Below are 22054 nucleotides of genomic sequence, written 5' to 3' on the forward strand. Positions count from 1 at the left end.
TGTGTTCCGGTTCCACTGTAAGATTTTGGTTTTCCTTTCACTTTTTGTTTCAATGCAATGGTCACCAGGACAAACAAACTGTGTGAATCTCCCCAGTGAAGACCAATAAAAACCTGATAGGGGTTCTAACCACACTGTTTACCAAAAAAATAAAAAGATGTTTTGCCACTACATATTCTCTAATTCCAGTGCCAGGATTGCCCACAATATTTGCCTGTTGTTGACAGTAGTGCACAGATGATACATTGTAACTCTTATAGGGCGTACACACGGTCGGACTTTGTTCGGACATTCCAACAACAAAATCCTAGGATTTTTTCCGACGGATGTTGGCTCAAACTTGTCTTGCATACACACGGTCACACAAAGTTGTCGGAAAATCCGATCGTTCTAAACGCGGTGATGTAAAACACGTACGTCGGGACTATAAACGGGGCAGTGGCCAATAGCTTTCATCTCTTTATTTATTCTGAGCATGCGTGGCACTTTGTCCATCGGATTTGTGTACACACGATCGGAATTTCCGACAACGGATTTTGTTGTCGGAAAATTTTATCTCCTGCTCTCCAACTTTGTGTGTCGGAAAATCCGATGGAAAATGTCCGATGGAGCCCACACACGGTCGGAATTTCCGACAACACGCTCCGATCGGACATTTTCCATCGGAAAATCCGACCGTGTGTACGGGGCATTATTCTTCTCCATAAATTGATAGTTTTGTGATGAAAAGAGCCACAGAATGAGAAGATTATGACACTTTAGTAATAAACACAGATAGGCAGAACTAAGAAATGCAAAAGCTTTATTTCAGTGCTAAAATTTCAACACCATTCAATTAAAAAGTTCAGATTTATACAACAGTTAATTAAACTTTCTCATTAAACTAGGAGTCCAAATTTCTTATTAAATGTTAAAGTCTAAGTTCACATCGATGCAATTTGGCATGTCAAATCGGCGGCTATTGCTGGCAATAGCACCGTCCGAATCAGTGCGACGCTGACTTTGTTTCTGCACTACCTTTGGCGACTTCGGGTGGGATTTCAATAGACATCTGTGCAGGAACCCACACAGATGTCTCTAAAATCACCCCCCGATGTCGGACTGACATGCGGGTATGAAATCGTATGGGTTCAGCTGAACTCGCACTATTTCAATCCTGCAGCAGTGTAAACCTAGGCTTACTCCAGGTTTCATTTCACTTTAAATAGTTTGTATGGCCCAAGCTGGCCTACACAAACAATTTTCATTACTATATATGTGGCTGCTGTCATTGCTGTATAAACTGTATGTCACATCAACTGTATACAATATACAATGCTGCAATCTCCGCAGCAGTATGGGGACTTTCCATCTCATTCTCAGAACAAAATCAAGCCAAACTGATCTTGGCCAAAACTAAACCATTTAAAGTAAAATTAACATGGAGTTAGGCTTCAAACTTTCCCATTAAACCATCATTCGGTGAGCAGTGTGACATTACAGCACTTTGTTTCATCATCTTCTTGCACTGGAAAGACAGACACACCTAACCTATTGTGGTGTCAGGCTAGGAAACCCAATGTCTTAATACTCATCATGATAGGGGTATTTAGGAGATTCCTTCCAACTAAATGAAAAGAGAGGAAGATGTACATTAATCAGTAAAATTCATATCTGCAAAACATTATCAAATATTTCAAAAGAAAAAAAATTATAGGATGAATAGCTTAGCATTAAATATTCAGGCATATAGCAGCCCCAACTGAAACCAATAATTGTGAATGCATTCTGGTAACCCAGCAACTTCTTATACCCTTTGGCATTTAGGGGTCAAACCACCTGAAACTAATATTCTGTGTTTGATAGGTGCTGGAGAGTTAAGCTGGCCATTATACAATTTTCTCATTCAACTTCCTTTAGATTTACCGGGTTTCACCTTATATTATATGGTTTTGGTAAATCTAAAGGAAAATTGTAGAAGAAATTGTATAATGTATGGCTAGCCTTAGGCCCTATGACATTTTCATGTCTTTCAGGGATTCTGTTGCAAGTTTTATACCCAAAGTTTAACTGAACAAGCTGAAGTTAGACAATCACGCACAGCTGCACCAGATTCCGAGTACACCAGTTTTAGTAAATCCCCCCTAATGCATAGCATTCCCACTCAGCTATTCCCAGCTTCCAAACCTTGCATGAAGAAACTTAGCACACTTATGCCATGTACACACGAGCAGACTTTTCGACCGGACTGGTCCGACGGACCGAGTCCGGCGGACAATCCGACCGTGTGTGGGCTTCATCGGACTTCCGACGGACCTTTTCGGTCGAAAATCCAAAGACTTTAGATTTTAAAAATGTTTCAAATCTTCCCGCCGGAACTCCGCCGGACCCAGTTCCTATCGGGAAGCTCGTTCGTCTGTATGCTGGTCCAACGGACCAAATACGACGCAAGGGCAGCAACAGCACCTGCCTGCGAGAATGTTTCCAGCACAATCGTATCGCGCTGGTTCTCGGCAACAGGGTACTATACATCTCGCGCTCACTACAATAAGAAAAACACATTTGGCAGCTCCAGGGGTCTTCTTCCGACTTCGGGGGTCTCTTCCGACTTCTCCGCTCTCTCCGGTTCTTCTCCCGCTCTCCGGCCTCTCCTCCCAGTATCCGGTTCTTCTCCCGCTCTCCGGTTCTTCTGCTCTTTTGCCACCGAACAAGACGGCGGAGAAGACCGGGCCACCGCTAGCAAAAGAGCAGAAGATAGCAGAGGAGCCCGGCAGAAGAACCAGAGAGCTGGAGAAGAACCGGAGAGTGGGAGAAGAACCGGAGAGAGAACGGAGAAGTCGGAAGAGACCCCCGAAGTCGGAAGAAGACCCCCGGAGCTGCCTAATAAATTACTTTAAAACCTGTGTAGTGTGTTTTTTTATTGACACTTTTTTTACCCCAGGTGAATGGGTAGGGGTACGATGTACCCCATACTCATTCACATAGGGTGGGGGGCCAGGATCTGGGGGCGCCCTTATTAAAGGGGGCTCCCGGATTCCGATAAGCCAGGGTTGTCGGGAAGGGGCCCTTGTCCTCATCAACATGGGGACAAGGTGCTTTGGGGTGGGGGGGGCCACAGGGCCCCCCTCCCCCAAAGAACCCACCCCCCATGTTGAGGGCATGCGGCCTGGTACGGTTAGAAGGGGGGGGGGCGCTCGCTTGTCCCCACCCCCTTTCCTGACCGGCTGGGCTGCATGCTCGGATAAGGGTCTGGTATCGATTTTTGGGGGGACCCCCACGCCGTTTTTTCGGTGTAGGGGGTTCCCCTTAAAATCCATACCAGACTTGAGGGCCTGGTATGCTCTGCGACAGGGCTCGCAAGGTGTCAATCTTGCCGATAAAAGTGGCAAGATTGACTTCCTTTTCTAGTCCCGTCGTACCTCATTACGTTCAAAATGAACGGACTTTAGTCCGTGTGTGGGCTAGTCCGTTCATTCGGAAGTCCGCCATAACTCCGTCGAAAGTCCGTCGGGAAGACCGGCGGACCTAGTCTGCCGGAAAGTCCGGTCATGTGTACATGGCATTAGCACATTGTATAATAGCACACCATTTAACAATACTGCATTAAAACTGTATTGATTGTCAATGCGCAACCAGTTTGGGCTTCTCTTTCTATTTTTACTCTTTAACAAAGCTTAGTCCTGTAAAATTAGTGAATGGGAGAAGCCCAAATGGGTTGTGTATCGACTCTTTGTCAAGAAAGTTATACACAGAACCGCAATCCAGTGAGCAGCTCACACGTTTGGGTCATAAAACAATCGATGGCACTGAAATATCAACAGTTTTTGCATCCAAATAAATTGGCTTTTACATATATAGCTATGAATCATCTGAATATAGGGTTGCCACCTCATCCCTTTAAAACTGAACACACATGAATTACACAGGTTCTGTAGCTGATTAAGGTGGTAATTAAACTCACTTGAGGCCTTATCTGCATTAAATCAGCCTCAGAACCTGTGTAATTTGTGTGTTCGGGTTAAAAGGGATGAGGTGGCAACTCTATCTGAATAACTTTTTGTAATTTGTGTTTTAGGTTTAGTAATACTTTTAAACTGATTAAGAGACAGATAAATCCTATCCAAGAATTCTATACAAGTCCACAAACTACAGAGAGACAAGATTCTTACATACCTATGAAGGCTTAAGTATCTCAAGTTTTTGTTAAGGCCATCCAGTTTTTTCATGTCTTCACAACTCAGCTCAAAGTCAAAGAGCTGCAAGAAAGCAACAAAACAATCGTAACTACATAGAAAATGTTGAGAGTAAAAAGTGAAAAATAAAAATTGTAGTTGGTACTGAGATTTACACGGCTCTGCCACAAAGCTTAATCAGATTTTTCTCTGCTGCACTTATGCCGCGTACACACGACCGGTTTTGCCGTCGGAATAAACTCAGAAGGTTTCTCCGAGGGAACTCCGACGGAATTCCGCTCAAGCGGTCTTGCATACACACGGTCACACCAAAGTCCAACCGTCCAGAGCGAAATGACGTACAACGGGACTAGAAAAAGGAAGTTCAATAGCCAGTAGCCAATAGCTTCCGTGTCGTACTTGATTCAGAGCATGCGTCGTTTTTGGTCCGTCGGAACAGCATACAGACGAGCGGTTTTCCCGATAGGAATTGGTTCCATCGGAAATATTTAGAACATGTTCCATTTCTAGGTCCGTCAGAATTTTCGAAAGAGAACGTCCAATGAGGCATACACACGATCAGAATAGATGATGAAAAGCTTCTGTCTGACTTTTTCTGTCGGACATTCCGCTCGTGTGTACGCAGCTTTACAGGTCTCGCTCCTACTTCAACCTGTGACTGAACCATCAAAAAGCAAAGACTGATTAGCTCATCTCAATCACTCTGCTCTCTTCCTATATCAGCATGTTCCCTGTTAGAACATGAGCACTGCAGCACAGCTGATTGACTCCATGTGCTACTTTCCCCTTTTCTAACCTGAGTTATAGAGGAACTGCAAGAAGCAGGTACTTAAAAATTTTTGCAATAAAAATACAATTAAAAATGTATTAATGCATGCATAACTGCAATAATTTCTGCATTTTTTATATGCCTGGAGTTCAGCTTAAAGAGGAACTTTACTGAGCACCACAAACTGAAAACACTATTTAATTCATTTCTAATATTCAAAGTAAACTCACCCACCCATCCATGTTCCCATGCATTATTTTGATATAAAAAACAACCCTAAAAGTACAATTGGTAAGTAGAGGCAGGATAGACTTCTATGAAGAGAAGAGATTTAATGGATCGCCTAAAAGTGGATAGAGTAGGAGATAGTCGGACAGATTGGAGAAGGAAATTCCAAAAGATGGGAAAGGCTTGGGAGAAGTCTTGGAGGTGAGCACGGGATGAGGTGACAAGGGAACTGGAGAGCAGGAGGTCTTGGGAGGAACAAAAGGAACGAGTTTGTTGGTATTTTGAGACTAGGTTAGTGATGTGGCTGGGTGCAGAGTTGTGGTTGGCTTTGTAAGTTAGTGTTAGCATTTTAAATTGAATTTGTTGAGTAGCAGCCAATGGAGGGATTGGCAGAGAGTGGTAGCAGATGCTGAGCGGTTTGTAAGGTGGATGAGTCTGGCAGCAGCAGAGCTGGCTCTAGACTTTGGCCTTAGGCAAAACTTAGACATGAGGCCCCACTCACGTCCATAATGGGAAAAATAATTCAAGCAATAAAAATTAAAACTGCATGTTCCCCCATAGTGCTGCCGGCTTCCCTCCTCTTCTCTCCTGCTGACTGCTGTGGGAGATCTTCAGGAAAAGGGGCTGGTACATATATCATTTACCAACACCTTCCTTTTCTAAATGAACACAGTGGGGGTTATTTACGAAAGCAAATCCACTTTGCACTGCAAGTTCACTTGAAAGTGCACTGAAAGTGCACTTGGAAGTGCAGTTGCTCTAAATCTAAGGGGTAGATCTGAAACGAGGGGAAGCTCTGCTGATTTCATCATCCAATCATGTGCAAGCTAAAATGCTGTTTATTTTCCTTGCATGTCCCCTTCGGATCTACAGCAACTTCACTTCCAAGTGCACTTTCAGTGCACTTTCAAATGCACTTGCAGTGCACTTGCAGTGTAAAGTGGATTTGCCTTTAGTAAATAACCCCCAGTGAGTGTGTGACTGTGTTTACTCTGCTTCAGGTTATGAATGGAGAGAAGCCTCTGTCTCCTGTTCATTCATCTGCAGTGCAGCTGAGGCTGCAGAGAAAGGAGTTTGGGAATGTGTTCAATCAGTCCCTTTCTCGGTCTAAAAAGTGAGACTTTAGGGGTCTGTTTAGACCTCTGATATCTCACCAAAGAGGCCAAAAAACTCTCACCAAAAAACGTAAAAAATTTTTAAATTTTTTTATTTTTTACATAAAAAAAAATTAAGAAAATCTGACTAAAATTTCTAATCAGAGACTTAAAAGCCATGACCAATATGTAGCATAATTGAGCTACGCTCACTATATGCCACAGGTCACCATCTCCCTAGTAGGGGCCCAGTTCATTACTTTGTCCATGATGCTATTATGATGGCACTATACAATGGTGTGTAGGAGAGGAAAGTGGAGGGTATGACAGTGGGTAGTATGTACATGAGAGGGGTGTGGAGTGTATGGTGGTGGGTAGTATGACATGCGAGGGGTGTGGAGTGTATGGGGGTGGGTAGTATGATATGAGAGGGGTGCGGAGTGTATGGGAGTGGGTAGTATGTACATGAGAGAGGTGCAGAGTGCATGGGGGTGGGTAGCATGTAGATGAGAGGGGCGCGGAGTGTATGGAGGTGGGTAGCATGTAGATGAGAGGGGCGCGGAGTGTATGGGGGTGGGTAGTATGTACATGAGAGGGGTGTTGTGTGCACGGGGGTGGGTAGTATGACATGAGGGGGGTCCGGAGTGTATGGGGGTGGGTAGTATGACATGAGGGGGGTCCGGAGTGTATGGGGGTGGGTAGTATTTACATGAGAGGGGCATGAAGTGTATGGAGTGGGTAGTATGTACATGAGAGGGGTGCGGAGTGTATAGGGGTGGGTAGTATGACATGAGAGGGGTGCGGAGTGTATGCGGGTGGGTTGTATGACATGAGAGGGGTGCGGAGTGTATGGGGGTGGGTAGTATGTACATGAGAGGGGTGCACATGATAAAAAAAAGTGGTATATGGTGTTAATGAGCCCTAATTTATTGCTCCATCACTGCAGAAGCCACTTTGCAGTGGCATGCATGGAGCAACTGAAGTTAGCAGCACAGCACCAGAACTGGCCTCCCACCCTTCTGCAGACTCTGCTCTCACCACCCCCTCCCCATCACAAGTCCCTGCACAAAGCTGCTAGCTTACCTCCCTCCACACATCTGGCAGAATGAACTCCTCTCCTGCATGTGCGTGCATGCATCCCTCCTGGGCTCAGCAGCAGCCGGCTGCTCTGCATCCACCTTTATAATCTGTCTGCATGCAGCGCTACCTGGAGGACACAGAGGGGGCACTGGAGAGAGCCGAGAGTGGCAGAGGGAAGAAGCTTCAGCGCCGCAGCTGCATACTAGGAGAGACCCTCGCTCATCTATCTGGCAGTGGGGACACTGACAGGGTCACAGGGGGACATTCCCTCCCACTCCTACACACACTTCAGGCAAATTAGGGGGCCGCGAGGCCCCTGGGCTAATTAAAGTGCTGCCTCTGGGCAGCAGCATTCATGATGGACTGAATAGGGGATAACCTATATAAAGGTGAGCCAATAAGAAGGGAGTTGCAGTAGTCGAAGCAAGCGATAACCAGGGAGTGAATTAGGGGCTTTGTAGTATGGTTAGGAAGTGGTGCATTTTGGAGAAGTTGTGGAGGTTGAGGGAGCAAGCTTTGGAAATTGATTGGATGTGGGGCCGAAAGGAGAGTTCAGAGTCCAGATGAAAGGAAAAAGGAAAAGACTCTTAGGCCAGAAACCAGGAAGCAACCGAAGAGATGTGAAACAACTGAAAATTGTTATCACTTACTGTAATTTTTCTTTCCTGGCCCATCCACACGTCAGCACACAATGGGTTAACACCTCCTCTGGAGCCCCACATTACCACCTGTAACTAGCTAAATAAAAGACAGCCCCTCCCCCAACTAAGGTGTTCGATAACTTAGCCTGACAGGCCACTAGGGAGGGAGTCCTGTGCTGACATGAGGATGGGCCAGGAAAGGAAAATTATGGTAAGTATTTGATAACAATTTTCCGTTTTGCTGGCCACCCTCACATCAGCACACAACGGGGTATACCATAGCTGAATAAAAGGGTGGGAGAGAACAAATGAAAAGAGACTGACAATCAAAGAAAATCTGCTAAAGTCAAAAAAATTGATCTCTCGTTCTAAACTTGCTGACCACACCTTTAGTTTCTAAGGTTGAATGAAGGCAGCATAAGACCTTCAGGCTAGCCCTTGCCTAGATCTTCCAAGCAATCCTGGCATAACTGCCCCAAAGGCTGCCAACTCTCTAGTCAAATAAGCTTGCAATTGTTTAAGAGCAGAAAGGCTTCCTGCATACTAATCTAATCACTGTGTAACCACAAGAGTGGATGACTCTTGAGGACCTGATGGCTAAATGAAAATATTGTCCACTTTCCTCTTTTGACCAAGTACACTGTTAGTAACGTGACCATGTGTAAGGAACTAAAGTCTTCCTGCTCTGCACTCAGTGACTCTCGTGTGAAAACTAGGAGGAACTACTTCCCAGTTTTGTTGGAAACTGGATACCACTTTAAAAATTGAACTTTGGAGATAGACGTGGTATCCCTATCTCTGGTAAAAGAGAAAAAAGACACCAAAGGGCCCTTGCAGGAAAGTGTTGCAATCTTCAACATCCTTTTGTCTGAAGAAGTTGCTGTCAGAAGAACTAGTTTTACTATGAGGTACTTCAATGGGAATTAAACCATTGGAGCAAAGGGTGCTCTCCGATCCAAGTCCCACAGAGGGAACAAGGATTTCCCTCAAGGTCATATATAGATTGTCAATTGCAAGAAGAATCTGGTCACTGGCTTTTGCCCCCTTCTGCAGCCTGTGAAAGATAAAGTAGCGATCTGTACCTTAAATGGAGTTGTATGCCAGACCAACCTCTAGTACTGACTGTAAAATGTCCAGGATATTTGCTAGAGCAGGGAACACAGGAGAGAAAGCTTTTGCTGAGCAAACAAAACAAACTTCTTTCATATACACTCATATGTAGCGTTCATGAATGATCTTCTGGTCACCAAGGTCTGAACAACCTCGGATGTGAATCACTGCACCTCTAGTCTAGCCTATTCCATAGCAAGGCTTTTAAAAAATAGTCTTGTTACATTGGAGTGCTGTCACGGACCTAGCAATAAAAGATTTTATTTGACCAGAAACGGGTTTGGTGGAGCTGATGACATCTGGGGGAGCAGTGAAAGCCAAGGCCTTCTCAGTACGTGGAAAGGACCTGTTCTGTCCAAACTGCACCTTTATGTTCACGGACACCGGAGAGAAACAAAGATCAAACAGAAAATTCCATGGCACTGTGAGCCTATTTTGTATGATGGAGTCTTTGCATTGGTATCCTGTTGCAAATATCAGAAGCTGCGTGTTCAGTGAAGTCTCCCTGAGAACTACTGCTGGAATGCCCCATAGGACCAATATTGGTTTGAGGCACTTGTTGAAAAATATTCTGCCTAACCGAACCAATAGTTGATTTTGCTTCCTTGGCAAGAAGACCAACCTTAACTGACTGTAAGTGGTTCTCTGCCCCGCGAAAAGTTTCTTTGCAAGATGTAACAGGAAAAGACTTTTGGTGTCCCCTTCTCAGGCAATGTAGGCTACTACTGTCTTGTTGTCAACCTTACGCAGGCCCCCTTGAAGATCCTGAAAGGCTTGCAGTGCTATAAAATGCTTTCTTCCATTCAAGATACTTGGGGAGTCTACGCTCCACCATGCTCCAATGGCCTTGCACTTTTTTCTTCAGATTGTGAACTCCCCAGCCTCGGAGACTGGCATATGGCTTCAGAATCATTCTATCTCCTGGGCTGAAGCACAGTGGCGATGTCCAAAATTTCATTCTTGCTGAATTTGTACAGGCACAAAGATTTTCTAATCCATAGACAGCCCAGCTCAAGGACTAAAGAAGGCAAATTGAAACTCCTCACGTGTCACCTGGCCCAAGGTACCACCACTGCCAACAAGATCTTCAAAAAGATTCCTGGGGCTGTGCCAATTCTGTAAAAGACAGACACCTGAACTGGAAGGGACATCTGGCCACAGCAAATCTCACACGCCTCTGGTGCTCTGCATTGATTGATACATGGAAATATGAGTCAGCAGGTTGATTGGTCCCAACTGGTCCTCCCGCTGAACTGTCCCTGTGACTGCAAATGAGGTGAAACAAATGTCAATGTAAAAAAGAGAATGACAAATAATTTCACAGTAGCGGACTAAATGGATCTACAAATCTCCTAAGTATTAACATTGTGAAATGATCAACATAAAGCACCCATACATAATGAAAAGTGTCCATTTCGCATGTCCACAAAATATATATATATGCTCCAACATATGCAAATCAATATGGTAATACAGTCCAACTTAAACAATGAAAAAAATAGCGAAACAAAATCTCCATGATCCACCGAAATCCTTCAAAGTGATGTGTGGCAATTCCACGCCCTTAAAGAGGGAGTCCACCCAAACCGCAAAAAAAAAAAATAAATAAATTAAAAGCCAGCAGCTACAAATACTGCAGCTGCTGACTTTTAATAAATGGCCACTTACCTGTCCCAGGGTCCAGCGATGTCGGCAGGCGACGCCGAGAACCCGCTCGGTTCTCGGCAGCTGCTGCCGCCATCCTAGGTGAGGGAATCAGGAAGTGAAGCATTGCGGCTTCACTTCCCGGTTCCCTACTGCGCATGCGCGAGTCACGCTGCACATCGTAAGTGGTCCCCGCTATCTCCTGGGAGCTGTGTGTTTCCCAGGAGACAGCGCGAAGGGACAGGAAGAGGCATAGACTCCCATGGGAGTCTATGCCGGAAGTGGGTGCAAATACCTGTCTTAGACAGGTATCTGCACCCCCCTCCTCCCTGAAAGGTGCCAAAATGTGACACCGGAGGGGGGGAGGGTTCCGAAAAGCGGAAGTTCCATTTTTGTGTGGAACTCCGCTTTAAGAATAAAGCTCACCAGATGCTGTTACCATTCACTCTTGTGTCTGGCAAATATCGCCTTATTCGATGTTATTGAAGAGCTGCTTTTACACGCCAATCTCCATCCAGATTAATAAAGACACTCTCCACATGTGGAGGTAGACGAAGTGATCTGGATAGCCGCACACCGGACTAGATAACAAGTGCCTTTATTGATAAAAAACTGGATCATAGAATGTACAAGACATTACAGCAGGAACGTACAGGGATCAGCTGAAGCGCTTTGCACTTATGACAAGTGCTTACTCATAGCTTTCTACCCCCACATGTGGGGGTAGAAATTGAGACAGAGCCTCCAATAGTGTAAAAACACCTTAAGGTAATCAGTTTATTAAAAGTAATGCACTTACATCATAAAAGATTCAAAATCACCTTGTTAAAATTCCAAACATGCCAGGTGACTCAGTGTTGCGATCTTCTCATAGCTTCCTTCGTACACATGGAGTCACCGTCTTAGCGTTGCCGTGTAGCCTTGTCCCAAATATTTATTTATTTATATTTTTTGGATATGCCATATGGACACTTTTCATTATTTATGGGTGTTTTATGTTGATCATTTCACAATGTTAATATTTAGCTGTTTTGTCGATTAATTTAGTGCGCTATTGTGAAATTATTTGTCTCTCTCTCTTTTGTACATTGACATTTGTTTCACCTCATTTGTATGTTTATGAAATATTAAGTGGCAGCACAGACAGGTGTTTTTCATTAGCGCAGGGTGCACACATATGGCCCTGTGACTGTCTGCATGGACTCCTTCTTGAACCTCTTGGTGTGTATGAACACATTCGATTCCTTCAAACTGAAACAGGCCAAAAGGCTCCTGCCTTAGGTACTAGAAAAACTGGGGAGAAAAGCCCCCAGATGATTCTATGTTTTCGGCATCATTGGCATGATGGCCTTGTAGCAGTATAAATTCTTATACCTAATCTTGCAAACATTTTTTCTTTGGAGATCTGTTGGTGATAAATTAAATGGATTCAGTGGTCAACTTTGGAATTCTCCATTGTACTCCCACCTGACTTCTGGATCCACTGGTCTTTGATGCTTGTCGTCCAAACCCTCCAGAAGGAGGCTACAATCATCAACCTCATTCAGGCTCCCTGGCCCCAACTGGAAGAGACTGGTTGGACGCACCTTCAAAAGACTTTCCAGCCATCTTAACAACTTGCTCTAGACTTGATTTAAAAAGTAACTTTGAGTCACCTCCACTGATCTGTTAAATCTGCAGACTGTCTTATAAGATTTGGCTTCTTGCACCTTCTGAAGTTCAATAGGCATGAGTGAAAGAGGGCGGATTCCTCTTACTAGTCTGTGGCCACAGTCCCGACTTTTCCTCCCGTCATTCGCTTAATTGAGTTGTTCAGCATTGGGCCAAACAATAACCTCCCATTATAGGAAATGTTGAAGGCTTGTGTAGAAGTTCCGCCTGCCTTTCAGTGGCGTAACTACAATGCTCTCATAGCAGTGACTGAGTGCACCACCGCTTGTACTAGGTCTATGAAAAGCATCAACCAAAAGTCAGTTGCCAGGTTCAACTCTCACAGAAATTGTGCCAAATCTTGCCATTTCTGGTGTTGAATGTAATGCCATTTCTAAGGTTTATATATCGAATTTAACGCTATTGCTGGTTGAAAGGCAAAATCTGTCATTCTGCACAAGCCTTATGGTCAGATCACCACAATTTCTGCGTTCCAGATGTGTTCCTGCATGAGTGTTTTTGATGTATTCTAATGCATTCTCAATGCGTTTTGACACTTTCCAGATGTGCTTCATACAGAAACAATGTAACATTCTACTCTTGTTGACTGCACTAGAATGAACTAGTTAATTGGAATCAAAGTTAAACACTGTCCATGCGTTCTTGATGCATAATAAAAACGCACTAGACTGCATCTGGTGTGAACAAGTCCACTTTCTGATCCATAGGATCTCTGAAGGTAACTGGGTTATAAAAAGGCAAAGACACTTGATGCGTCAGACGCTAGAGAGCAGCATCCACCCCTGAAGTGAAGTGCATAAACATACATCAGCCATCTTATATGGATAAGGCTTAGAGAACCTGTACTCTAATAAGGACTCTGCCTTCCTTCATCAACAAGCGATTTACGCTCTATCATTATGAGTGTTGCTTATGGCGTGGATATTTGCAGCATACTTTCTGCTATAGCCGCCTTAATAGGGCTTAAAATTTTGCACAACCACATCCTTGTGAGGCAATCTGTGCAATTTCATTTCTCTGCCACTGCAGACTGCATGCAGGCACAAAATGCACTCTGAGCTGGGTGAGGCATTTCCTATCATGCTGGCATAAATACGTGAGCCAGTGCCAAATTGGGTGCTTGGCCATTTTTCTGGATCCTGTCCCTTCACAGGGTAAGTGGAAACAACTCCTTTAGAGTGTATTGACCACATGCTTAATGAATGTGACAACCTGTTACGTGTCATCTTCCTGGTCAGGATAAGATGATCGTTGGCGTGTCTTAAGTTTTTTGGAGCGTTTGCGTTTAGGGTTTCTGCTCCTAAAATAATGCAAAACAACTTAATTTGCATAATTTCCTTGAGCACTCTTTTAAGACAACATGTCCCACGTTGCCCCCTCCTACCTTTTCTAATCTTCTGTGCCACCAACAGGTGTGACAAGCTCATATTTGCACAAAATATATATGGAGAAAATCATATTACCTCTCACCAAAAAACAGGTATACTGTCTCTTTAAGACCCATCTGCCTTCATCCACTCACATCAGAAGCAGCCGCAGGTGAGCTCAGGCAGCCTTTTCAAAGGCAGACAGCAGACACAGTCAGAGTCTGAGACAAAAAACAGTCAGACTGTCAAACCCACAGAAGTACACCACATAGCAGGGGAGCCAGGACAGTACATCCAGAGGCAGACAGGGGACTCAGTCAGAATCTGAGGTAAGTCCTCTATCTGGCAGGACTGCAGAGAGAGAGGGAGAGAAGGCCTCCCAACTGCAGACCTCCAAGATCTTTAACGCCAGTGCATGGTGATTGCACTGCATATAAAAAGACAGGAAAAAAACCCCAAGGGAGAGGCAATGAAGACATTGCAGAGCTTTTATAATACCGCACCTGTAAAATATAAATACTGTTTAAGCATCATTTTGCCCGTGGCCCTGGCATAAAGGGCACCCAGTTTTTAGTAGGATTTACCTCCAGCATTTAGGGTCCTCCAACCCCATTTGAGGCTCTCCCATGACTGTTTGCTCTCCCATGACTGTTTGCTCTCCCATGACTGTGAGGATTCGCAACAACAGCTCCAACTTCCTCTTAATTTCAATGCTTAGTGATAGGGCCAATTACGTCCAAAGTCAATTAACCTAGGACTATGGTGGGAACTGCAAGATCCTTTGGAGAGGAACACCGGCTGATACCAATGGGGGGTGGAGAAAGGAAGCGCCACCTGAGTGCAGTATTAGTATGAAAGTTTTAATGACACAAAAACAAAAAAAAACACTTACAAGAAGGACATGTTAAAAGGCTCATCTGTGAGTAGGCAGTCTGTGTATGTTCCTCTAGCTCCAGTCTGGAAGGTGCATCAGCGTTGTAGGGCTGCAGGTGGAAGATTGTGGCTGGTAGCTCTTCCTGTGGCCACCAGGGAGAAGCTGGGACCGGCGTGGAGCGCACGGAGGATGTGCGTGACATCACAGGTCATCTAACAGCTTCCGGGTACACTCCAGGGGGAGGGCTGACACCGAGGGAGGGTTCTGGAGGCTGGATAAGAGCTACCAGCCACAAGCTTCCACCTGCAGCCCACACAACGCTGATGCACCTTCCGGACTGGAGCTCGAGGAACATGCACAGACTGTCTACTCACAGATGAGCCTTTTAACATGTCCTTCTTGTAAGTGGGTTTTTTTTTTTATGTGTCATTAAAACTTTCATACTAATACTGCACTCAGGTGGCCCTTCCTTTCTCCACCCCCTCTTGCAATACCACAGAGCCAGCTCTGAGGACAGCAGCCGCCTTTAGCACCAACCACCCCACTAGCCAGCTCTTCATATCCTGAACAGTCAGAGACTTAATTAACCCCTGAACTGCCACTACGATGGCCATGGACTTTATGCCTGGCTAATCTTATATATCCCCAGTATTGTATGCATTTTCTGTATATGCGCTTACAGTTATTATTACCGTTATTTTTTTGGCTGATACCAATGGTCCAACATGCCCTGAAATGTGCTGCAAACGTTTTTTAAGCTCAATTTATTTCGTTTTTGGACAGGACAAGTTAACATTTCTGTCAGGTTTTTCTTTATGTCTGACCCCATGATAAGATATTCCTGTACTGTTTCTGTTACACCCATACAATTAGGAGGGCTGTTACCATGGCAGGAAGGCACAGGCAACAATATAAACTTTACCTAAAATTCTAATCCTTCCTCATTCTAGCAAACATGCCTTTGTTGTCCATGTGGCAGAGATTACTCATCTGTCTGTCTGTCTGTCGGGCAAATCTCACCAATAGACACACAGAATACTATAAACCTGACAGAGGTTCTAATCCTTCCATGCTCTCTCCAAAACAAAACAATTATTTAGACCCCTTTTACACTGGGGCCGTGACAGCGTTCCTTTTAGCGACACTTTACCGCTGTTTAAGCAACGCTTTTTGGCCGCTAGCGGGGCGCTTTTAACCCCAAAGAAGGGGTTAAAAACTCACGTGTTGCAATGCTTTTCAGGCAACTCGGAAGCGCTACTCATTCATTCCAACGGGCAGGGCAACCTGCCCCAAAGATGCTGCTTGCAGGACTTTTTGTAACGTCCCGCTACTGCCCCGCCCGAGTGTGAAAAGTCACACTTGAATGAATGGGAGGCGGATTTCAGGTGCTTAGCAGAGGCTATTTCCAGCGCTAAAGCGCCTGAGTACCACCCCAGTGTGAAAGAGGTCTTAGAGGGAACTGGGCGTTAACAAGGATTTCTTATAGACTATCAATATATTTCTGGATGCTTAAAGTGAAAATCAGCATAATCAAGTGTGCAAACAGGGGGGATACCAATAAGACACTAGACAAAAAAATAGGGTACCCCCTAAACAAATACCCTCACCACAAAATGAATATATCAGAACTGTATAAAAAAGAACAATTCTATATTAGAATAACAAACACTGTACGTGTGCAAAGTCTCCCACATACAGTGGGGAGAACAAGTATTTGATACACTGACGATTTTGCAGGTTTCCTACTTACAAAGCATGTAAAGGTCTGTAATTTTTATCATAGGTACTCTTAAACTGTGAGAGACGGAATGCATAAAATCACATTGTATGATTTTTAAAAAATGAATTTGCATTTTATTGCATGACATAAGTATTTGATCACCTACCAATCAGTAATGCCCCGTACACACGATAGGATTTTCCTCCGGAAAATGTTCAATGGGAGCTTGTTGTCATAAATTCCGATCGTGTGTAGGCTCCATCGGACATTTTCCATCGGAATTTCCGACACACAAAATTTGAGATCTGGATCTCAAATTTTCCGACAAAATCTGTTGTCGTAAATTCCGATCGTGTGTACACAATTCTGACGCACAAAGTTCCATGCATGCTCGGAATCAAGCAGAAGAGCCGCACTGGCTATTGAACTTCATTTTTCTCGGCTCGTTGTACGTGTTGTACGTCGCCGTGTTCTTGACGTTCGGAATTTCAGACAAGATTTGTGTGACCCTGTGTATGCAAGACATGTCTGAGCCAACATCCGTCGGAAAAAAAACATGGATTTTGTTGTCGGAAAATCTTATCGTGTGTACAGGGCATAGGGAGACCTGTTATTTTTTCTTTAAGAAGCCCTGTTCTCCACTCATTACCTGTATTAACTGCATCTGTTTGAACGGGTTACCTGTATAAAAGACACCTGTCCACACAATCAAACAGACCCCAACCTCTCCACAATGGCCAAGACCAGAGAGTGTAAGGACATCAGGGATAAAATTGTAGACCTGCACAAGGCTGGGATGGGCTACAGGACAATAGGCAAGCAGCTTGGTGAGAAGGCAACAAATATTGGAGCAATTATTAGAAAATGGAAGAAGTTCAAGATGACGATCAATCTCCCTTGGTTTGGGATGCAAGATCTCACCTCGTGGGGCATCAATATGAGGAAGAGGGATCAGCCCAGAACTACACAGCAGGACCTGGTCATTGACCTGAAGCCAGCTGGGACCACAGTCTCAAAGAAAACCATTAGTAACACACTACGCCGTCATGGATTAAAATCCTGCAGCGCACGCAAGGTCCCCCTGCTCAAGCCAGCGCATATCCAGGCCCGTCTGAAGTTTGCCAATGACCATCTGGATGATCCAGAGGAGGAATGGGAGAAGGACATGTGGTCTGATGAGACAAAAATAGAGCTTTTTGGTCCAAACTCCACTCGCCGTGTTTGGAGGAAGGATGAGTACAACCCCAAGAACACCATCCCAACCATGAAGTATGGAGGTGAAAACATCATTCTTTGGGGCTGCTTTTCTGCAAAGGGTACAGGACGACTGCACCGCATTAAGGGGAGGATGGATGGGGCCATGTATCGCAAGATCTTGGCCAACAACCTCCTTCCCTCAGTAAGAGCATTGAGGATGGGTCGTGGCTGGGTCTTCCAGCATAACAATGACCCAAAACACACAGCCAGGGCAACAGCGACAGCCCCGAAACCTGAAGGATCAGGAGAAGGTCAGTATAGAGGAGTGGGCCAAAAAGTGTGTGCAAACCTGGTCAAGAACTACAGGAAACGTATGCTCTCTGTAATTGCAAACAAAGGTTTCTGTACCAAATATTAAGTTCTGCTTTTCTGATGTATTAAATACTTATGTCATGCAATAAAATGCAAAATCATTTTTTAAAAATCATACAATGTGATTTAGCCAATTCCCTACAACAGCACTTTGACTTCTCCTGGTGCACACAGGCATTCCGCTATTTGGGAATTCAACAAACTCCTACCTTCCGAGACCTTTTTCATCTGAACTATAGCCCGATGGTTGCCCATATAAGAACCCTCTCAAAGACCTGGTCCTCGTACCGCATATCCATTTTAGGTAGAATCACAGCCATTAAAATGGCGATTTTGCCTAAATTACAGGGTTTTTTTAGAACGCTTCCCATCTACGTCTCTGAATCCTATATAGAATCCATTCAAAGAGATATAAATACATTTGTATGGCATGCCAAACACCCAAGATTTAATAAATCTTTATTATACGGACCCCATCCCCTTGGAGGTTTAGGCCTCCCTCACTTGTGGTGTTATTATCTGGCCGCCAGACTCACCCAGACAGCCCAATGGCATGCCCCAGTGGTAGATAACCCTTGGCTACGCTTTGAAATGCACACAGTATTCCCATACTACCTCCCTGGGCTGCTGTGGTCCAGCTCCATTAGAGTGTGTAATATAACTCCTCTTAACAATATCACAGGTCATTCCCTGTATCTATGGTCCCTCTACCATGGTAAATTCAAATTAGCCTCCCCTCTGGCACCTCTTTACTCCTTTATAGGAGACCCCGCCTTTCCCCCAGCCTTCAGATATAGGGACAGCGTGGCCACATGGAGTTCCAAAGGCCTAACCTTTTTTGCAGCCTTCAAAGATGGCACACACTTTAAATCATTTGCCCAACTCCACACTGCATATGATATAGCGCCATCTGAGCACTACCGTTATCTTCAAATACCACACTTCTACTGTAGTAGAGGTTCGTTATCATCCCGTGCTCAGCATACTAAGTTTGAACTTATCTGTGAACACACATCTAGGGAGAAAGGAGTTGTCTCACGCATATACAGATATTTTGATGAAGCATTCTTAGTACATAAGACTAACCCAATGACTAGATGGGAATTAGAAACTAATCTCACGTCCCCCGCCCGCCACCCCCCGAGTGGGAGGAGATGTTAGAAAATATGTTTAAGATCTCAAGATCTATGTCTACCCGTGAAACTGCTATTAAATTGCATACCAGATGGTACATGATGCCCACTAAGCTTCACACCATCTACCCGACTGTATCTCCCCTGTACTTTCGTGGCTGCCATGAACCCGGTTCCTTCCTCCACATCTTTTGGAGTTGCAAACACCTCAAGCCACTATGGCAACAGGCGGCCATGAGAGAGTCTCCAAGATAGCGGGTCACCTTCTCACTTTGACAGTACAGATGTGCAGTACCAGATGTTCTGGTTCGTTGTCAAAGACTAATACACACAATGTTTGTAGCCATCCACTAGATGATGATCCTGAACTGGCGTTCCTCCTCGTTATCCTGGCCTCAGGTTCTGGCCAGAATGGAAACAATCAAGCTCTCTGAACGCATCCACCACACCCTGTATGACAATATTCACCTCTTTTCTGACAGGAAATGGGAGCGCTGGGATGTCCCCTTCTGATCTCATATGTTTTGTCTACCACACTGTATGCAATATTCACAGAGTTTGGTGTTGTAGTTGATGTTTCTGTATTGAAACTACAATTGCGTTTACCTGTAACATTTACATAGGTTTCTTTTTGTATGTGTACCATTCTATGTAGGTCAATGAATCTTCCAATAAAAAATTGTAAACAAAAAATTGTAAAAAAAAAAAAAAAAAAAAATCATACAATGTTATTTTCTGGATTTTTGTTTTAGATTCCGTCTCTCACAGTTGAAGAATACCTATAATAAAGATTACAGATCTCTACATGCTTTGTAAGTAGAAAAACCTGCAAAATCGTCAGTGTATCAAATACTTATTCTCCCCACTGTATGTAACCAACAGTGTAAAACACCACAAAATCCCCAAAAAACCCTATTTTATGCATAAGCCCCAATATGTGTAGAGTGTTTAGGCACCAGTCGCTATTTGACCTGTTATTATGGAATATTCTGGGATACACAGTGTCTCCTGTACAGACAGCTTTAGCTTTATTGTAAAAACAAACCATTGGAATTAGGCCAATGTATGTAACAATAGTGAACGGTAAAGGCAACTCTGTAGTGGGGAGGCAGGTAAACCCCAATGGTAATACCAAGTGAATGAAACACAAAAATGATAATAACTAAAATAGGTGTATATAAAGATGGGTTAATAAAACCCAATAACTAAATTAATAACAAAAAATGAAGTGATAAATATGAAAAATGATGAATCATGATGATAAAAAAACAATAAAAGGTGAGTCCATATATCATATGAAATCAAATGGAGGAAACAACAAAATAGTCTATGCACAATGTGTATACTTGATTACGGTGAAAGGAAATCAAATCAAACCACCACAGAATCGTGCAGGGAATAGGAAAGATGCCTCCACCTACAGACACACTGCCGCTTACCGGAACTATGTGGTCCCTTATGACAGAGGATCCGGGAGCGGGAGTGGCTAATAACCCAGCCTGGGGTCTCAATAGCAGACATACAGCTCCTCACATCCAGCAGTGGTGATCACAATGCAGTTAGATGATATCCCCAAGAAAACAAAAGAATGCTCCCATAGTGTAAAACCTTACAAAATTTAATAATAGAAAGAACGAGTGGACACTTACAAGATCGTGGAATAAAATGCACAAACAGAAAACAATTGAGCCGGCCGGTTCTCGACAACCCCCCATTACTTTGAGACTGGCGCAGTACGCGGTGACGTCACCACGCCGCTCCCTCCAGCTCCTTACCGCTGATGGAAGTGAGGAGCTGTATGTCCCGGGTCCCCTGTCATAAGGGACCACATAGTTCCGGTAAGTGGCAATGTGTCTGTAGGTGGAGGCATCTTTCCTATTTCCTGAACGATTCTGTGGTGGTTTGATTTGATTTCCTCTTACCGTGATCAAGTATACACATTGTGCATGGACTATTTTGTTGTTTTCTCTATTTGATTTCATATGATATATGGACTCACCTTTGTTTTTTATCATCATGATTCATAATTTTTCATATTTATCACTTCATTTTTGTTATTAAATTTAGTTATTGGGTTTTATTAACCCATATTTATATACACCTATTTTTGTTATTATCATTTTTGTGTTTTATTCACTTGGTATTACCATTGGGGTTTACCTGCCTCCACCACTACAGAGTTGCCTTTACCTTCACTATTGTTACACACATTGGCCTAATTCCAATGGTTTGTTTTTACAGAATTTATTCTTAGCGCAGTTTCATCTTGTTTCTATTTCTGTTTGGTGTCGTATAACACCTTGGGTTGCAGCTTGGTCCTTTAGAAAATAGCGCAGTTTTCCTTTTTAACAATTTTAGCTTTATTGTATTAGTTTATTTTGATTCAGTTACATTTCATTTTTTCATTAGTGGGATTTAGCATGTTCGCCTTTGTACCTACTTTTGCTAATATTTTGTTCTATACACAAGGTATATTATTCAAAATGTCCACTGACCTAAGGTCTGTTTACCTCAGGACACAATTTGAATTGGCTACTAGGTAATGCTCTTGATAAAAAGGGACCGGCAGCATGGTATTTATCTTTTTTTTTCATGAGTTTATGCTGTGGGTTATATTTGTGGGATTCTTTGTACTTGTATAGTGTTTGTTATTCATAATAAGGAATTTGTCCATTTTATTACATTTTTGTTGTATGGACATTTGTTTAAGGAGTACCCTACTTTTGTAGTGTAGTGTAGTGTTTAGTGTCTGATATTTCTGCATGGTTAACTCTGCGAGTCACCTGGAAGTTCTGTCTGATTCTCTCTGGGGTGAAGCTCTTTGCGACAATGACAATCCCTCTCTGCAACAGATAACGCATAGCCACTTGTGCCACTGTTCGTCCAATCTGCTTCGCAACTTCTTTGAGTACGGGATCTTCCAGCATTTGGGGAGCATTTTGGTTTACCCTTTTAGAGAAAAAACAAGAAGCTTATTTACTT

General features: G+C 43.8%; 1 protein-coding gene across 1 annotated transcript in view; it reads right to left on the bottom strand.

The window, feature by feature from the left end:
• Positions 1-785: 785 nt before the first annotated feature.
• LOC141132855 (aldo-keto reductase family 1 member C1-like) overlaps positions 786-22054 on the bottom strand; it is a 108777-nt gene continuing 87508 nt past the window's right edge. The window contains exons 7-9 of the mRNA XM_073621776.1: positions 21856-22021; positions 4153-4235; positions 786-1606 (exon numbers count right to left, since the gene is read on the bottom strand). Coding sequence (XP_073477877.1) covers positions 1564-1606; positions 4153-4235; positions 21856-22021 — 292 coding nt within the window. The 3' untranslated portion in view covers positions 786-1563. The remainder of the gene's footprint in view (positions 1607-4152; positions 4236-21855; positions 22022-22054) is intronic.

This window comes from Aquarana catesbeiana, linkage group LG03, assembly GCF_042186555.1.
Source record: "Aquarana catesbeiana isolate 2022-GZ linkage group LG03, ASM4218655v1, whole genome shotgun sequence".
Classification (NCBI taxonomy): Eukaryota; Metazoa; Chordata; class Amphibia; order Anura; family Ranidae; genus Aquarana; species Aquarana catesbeiana.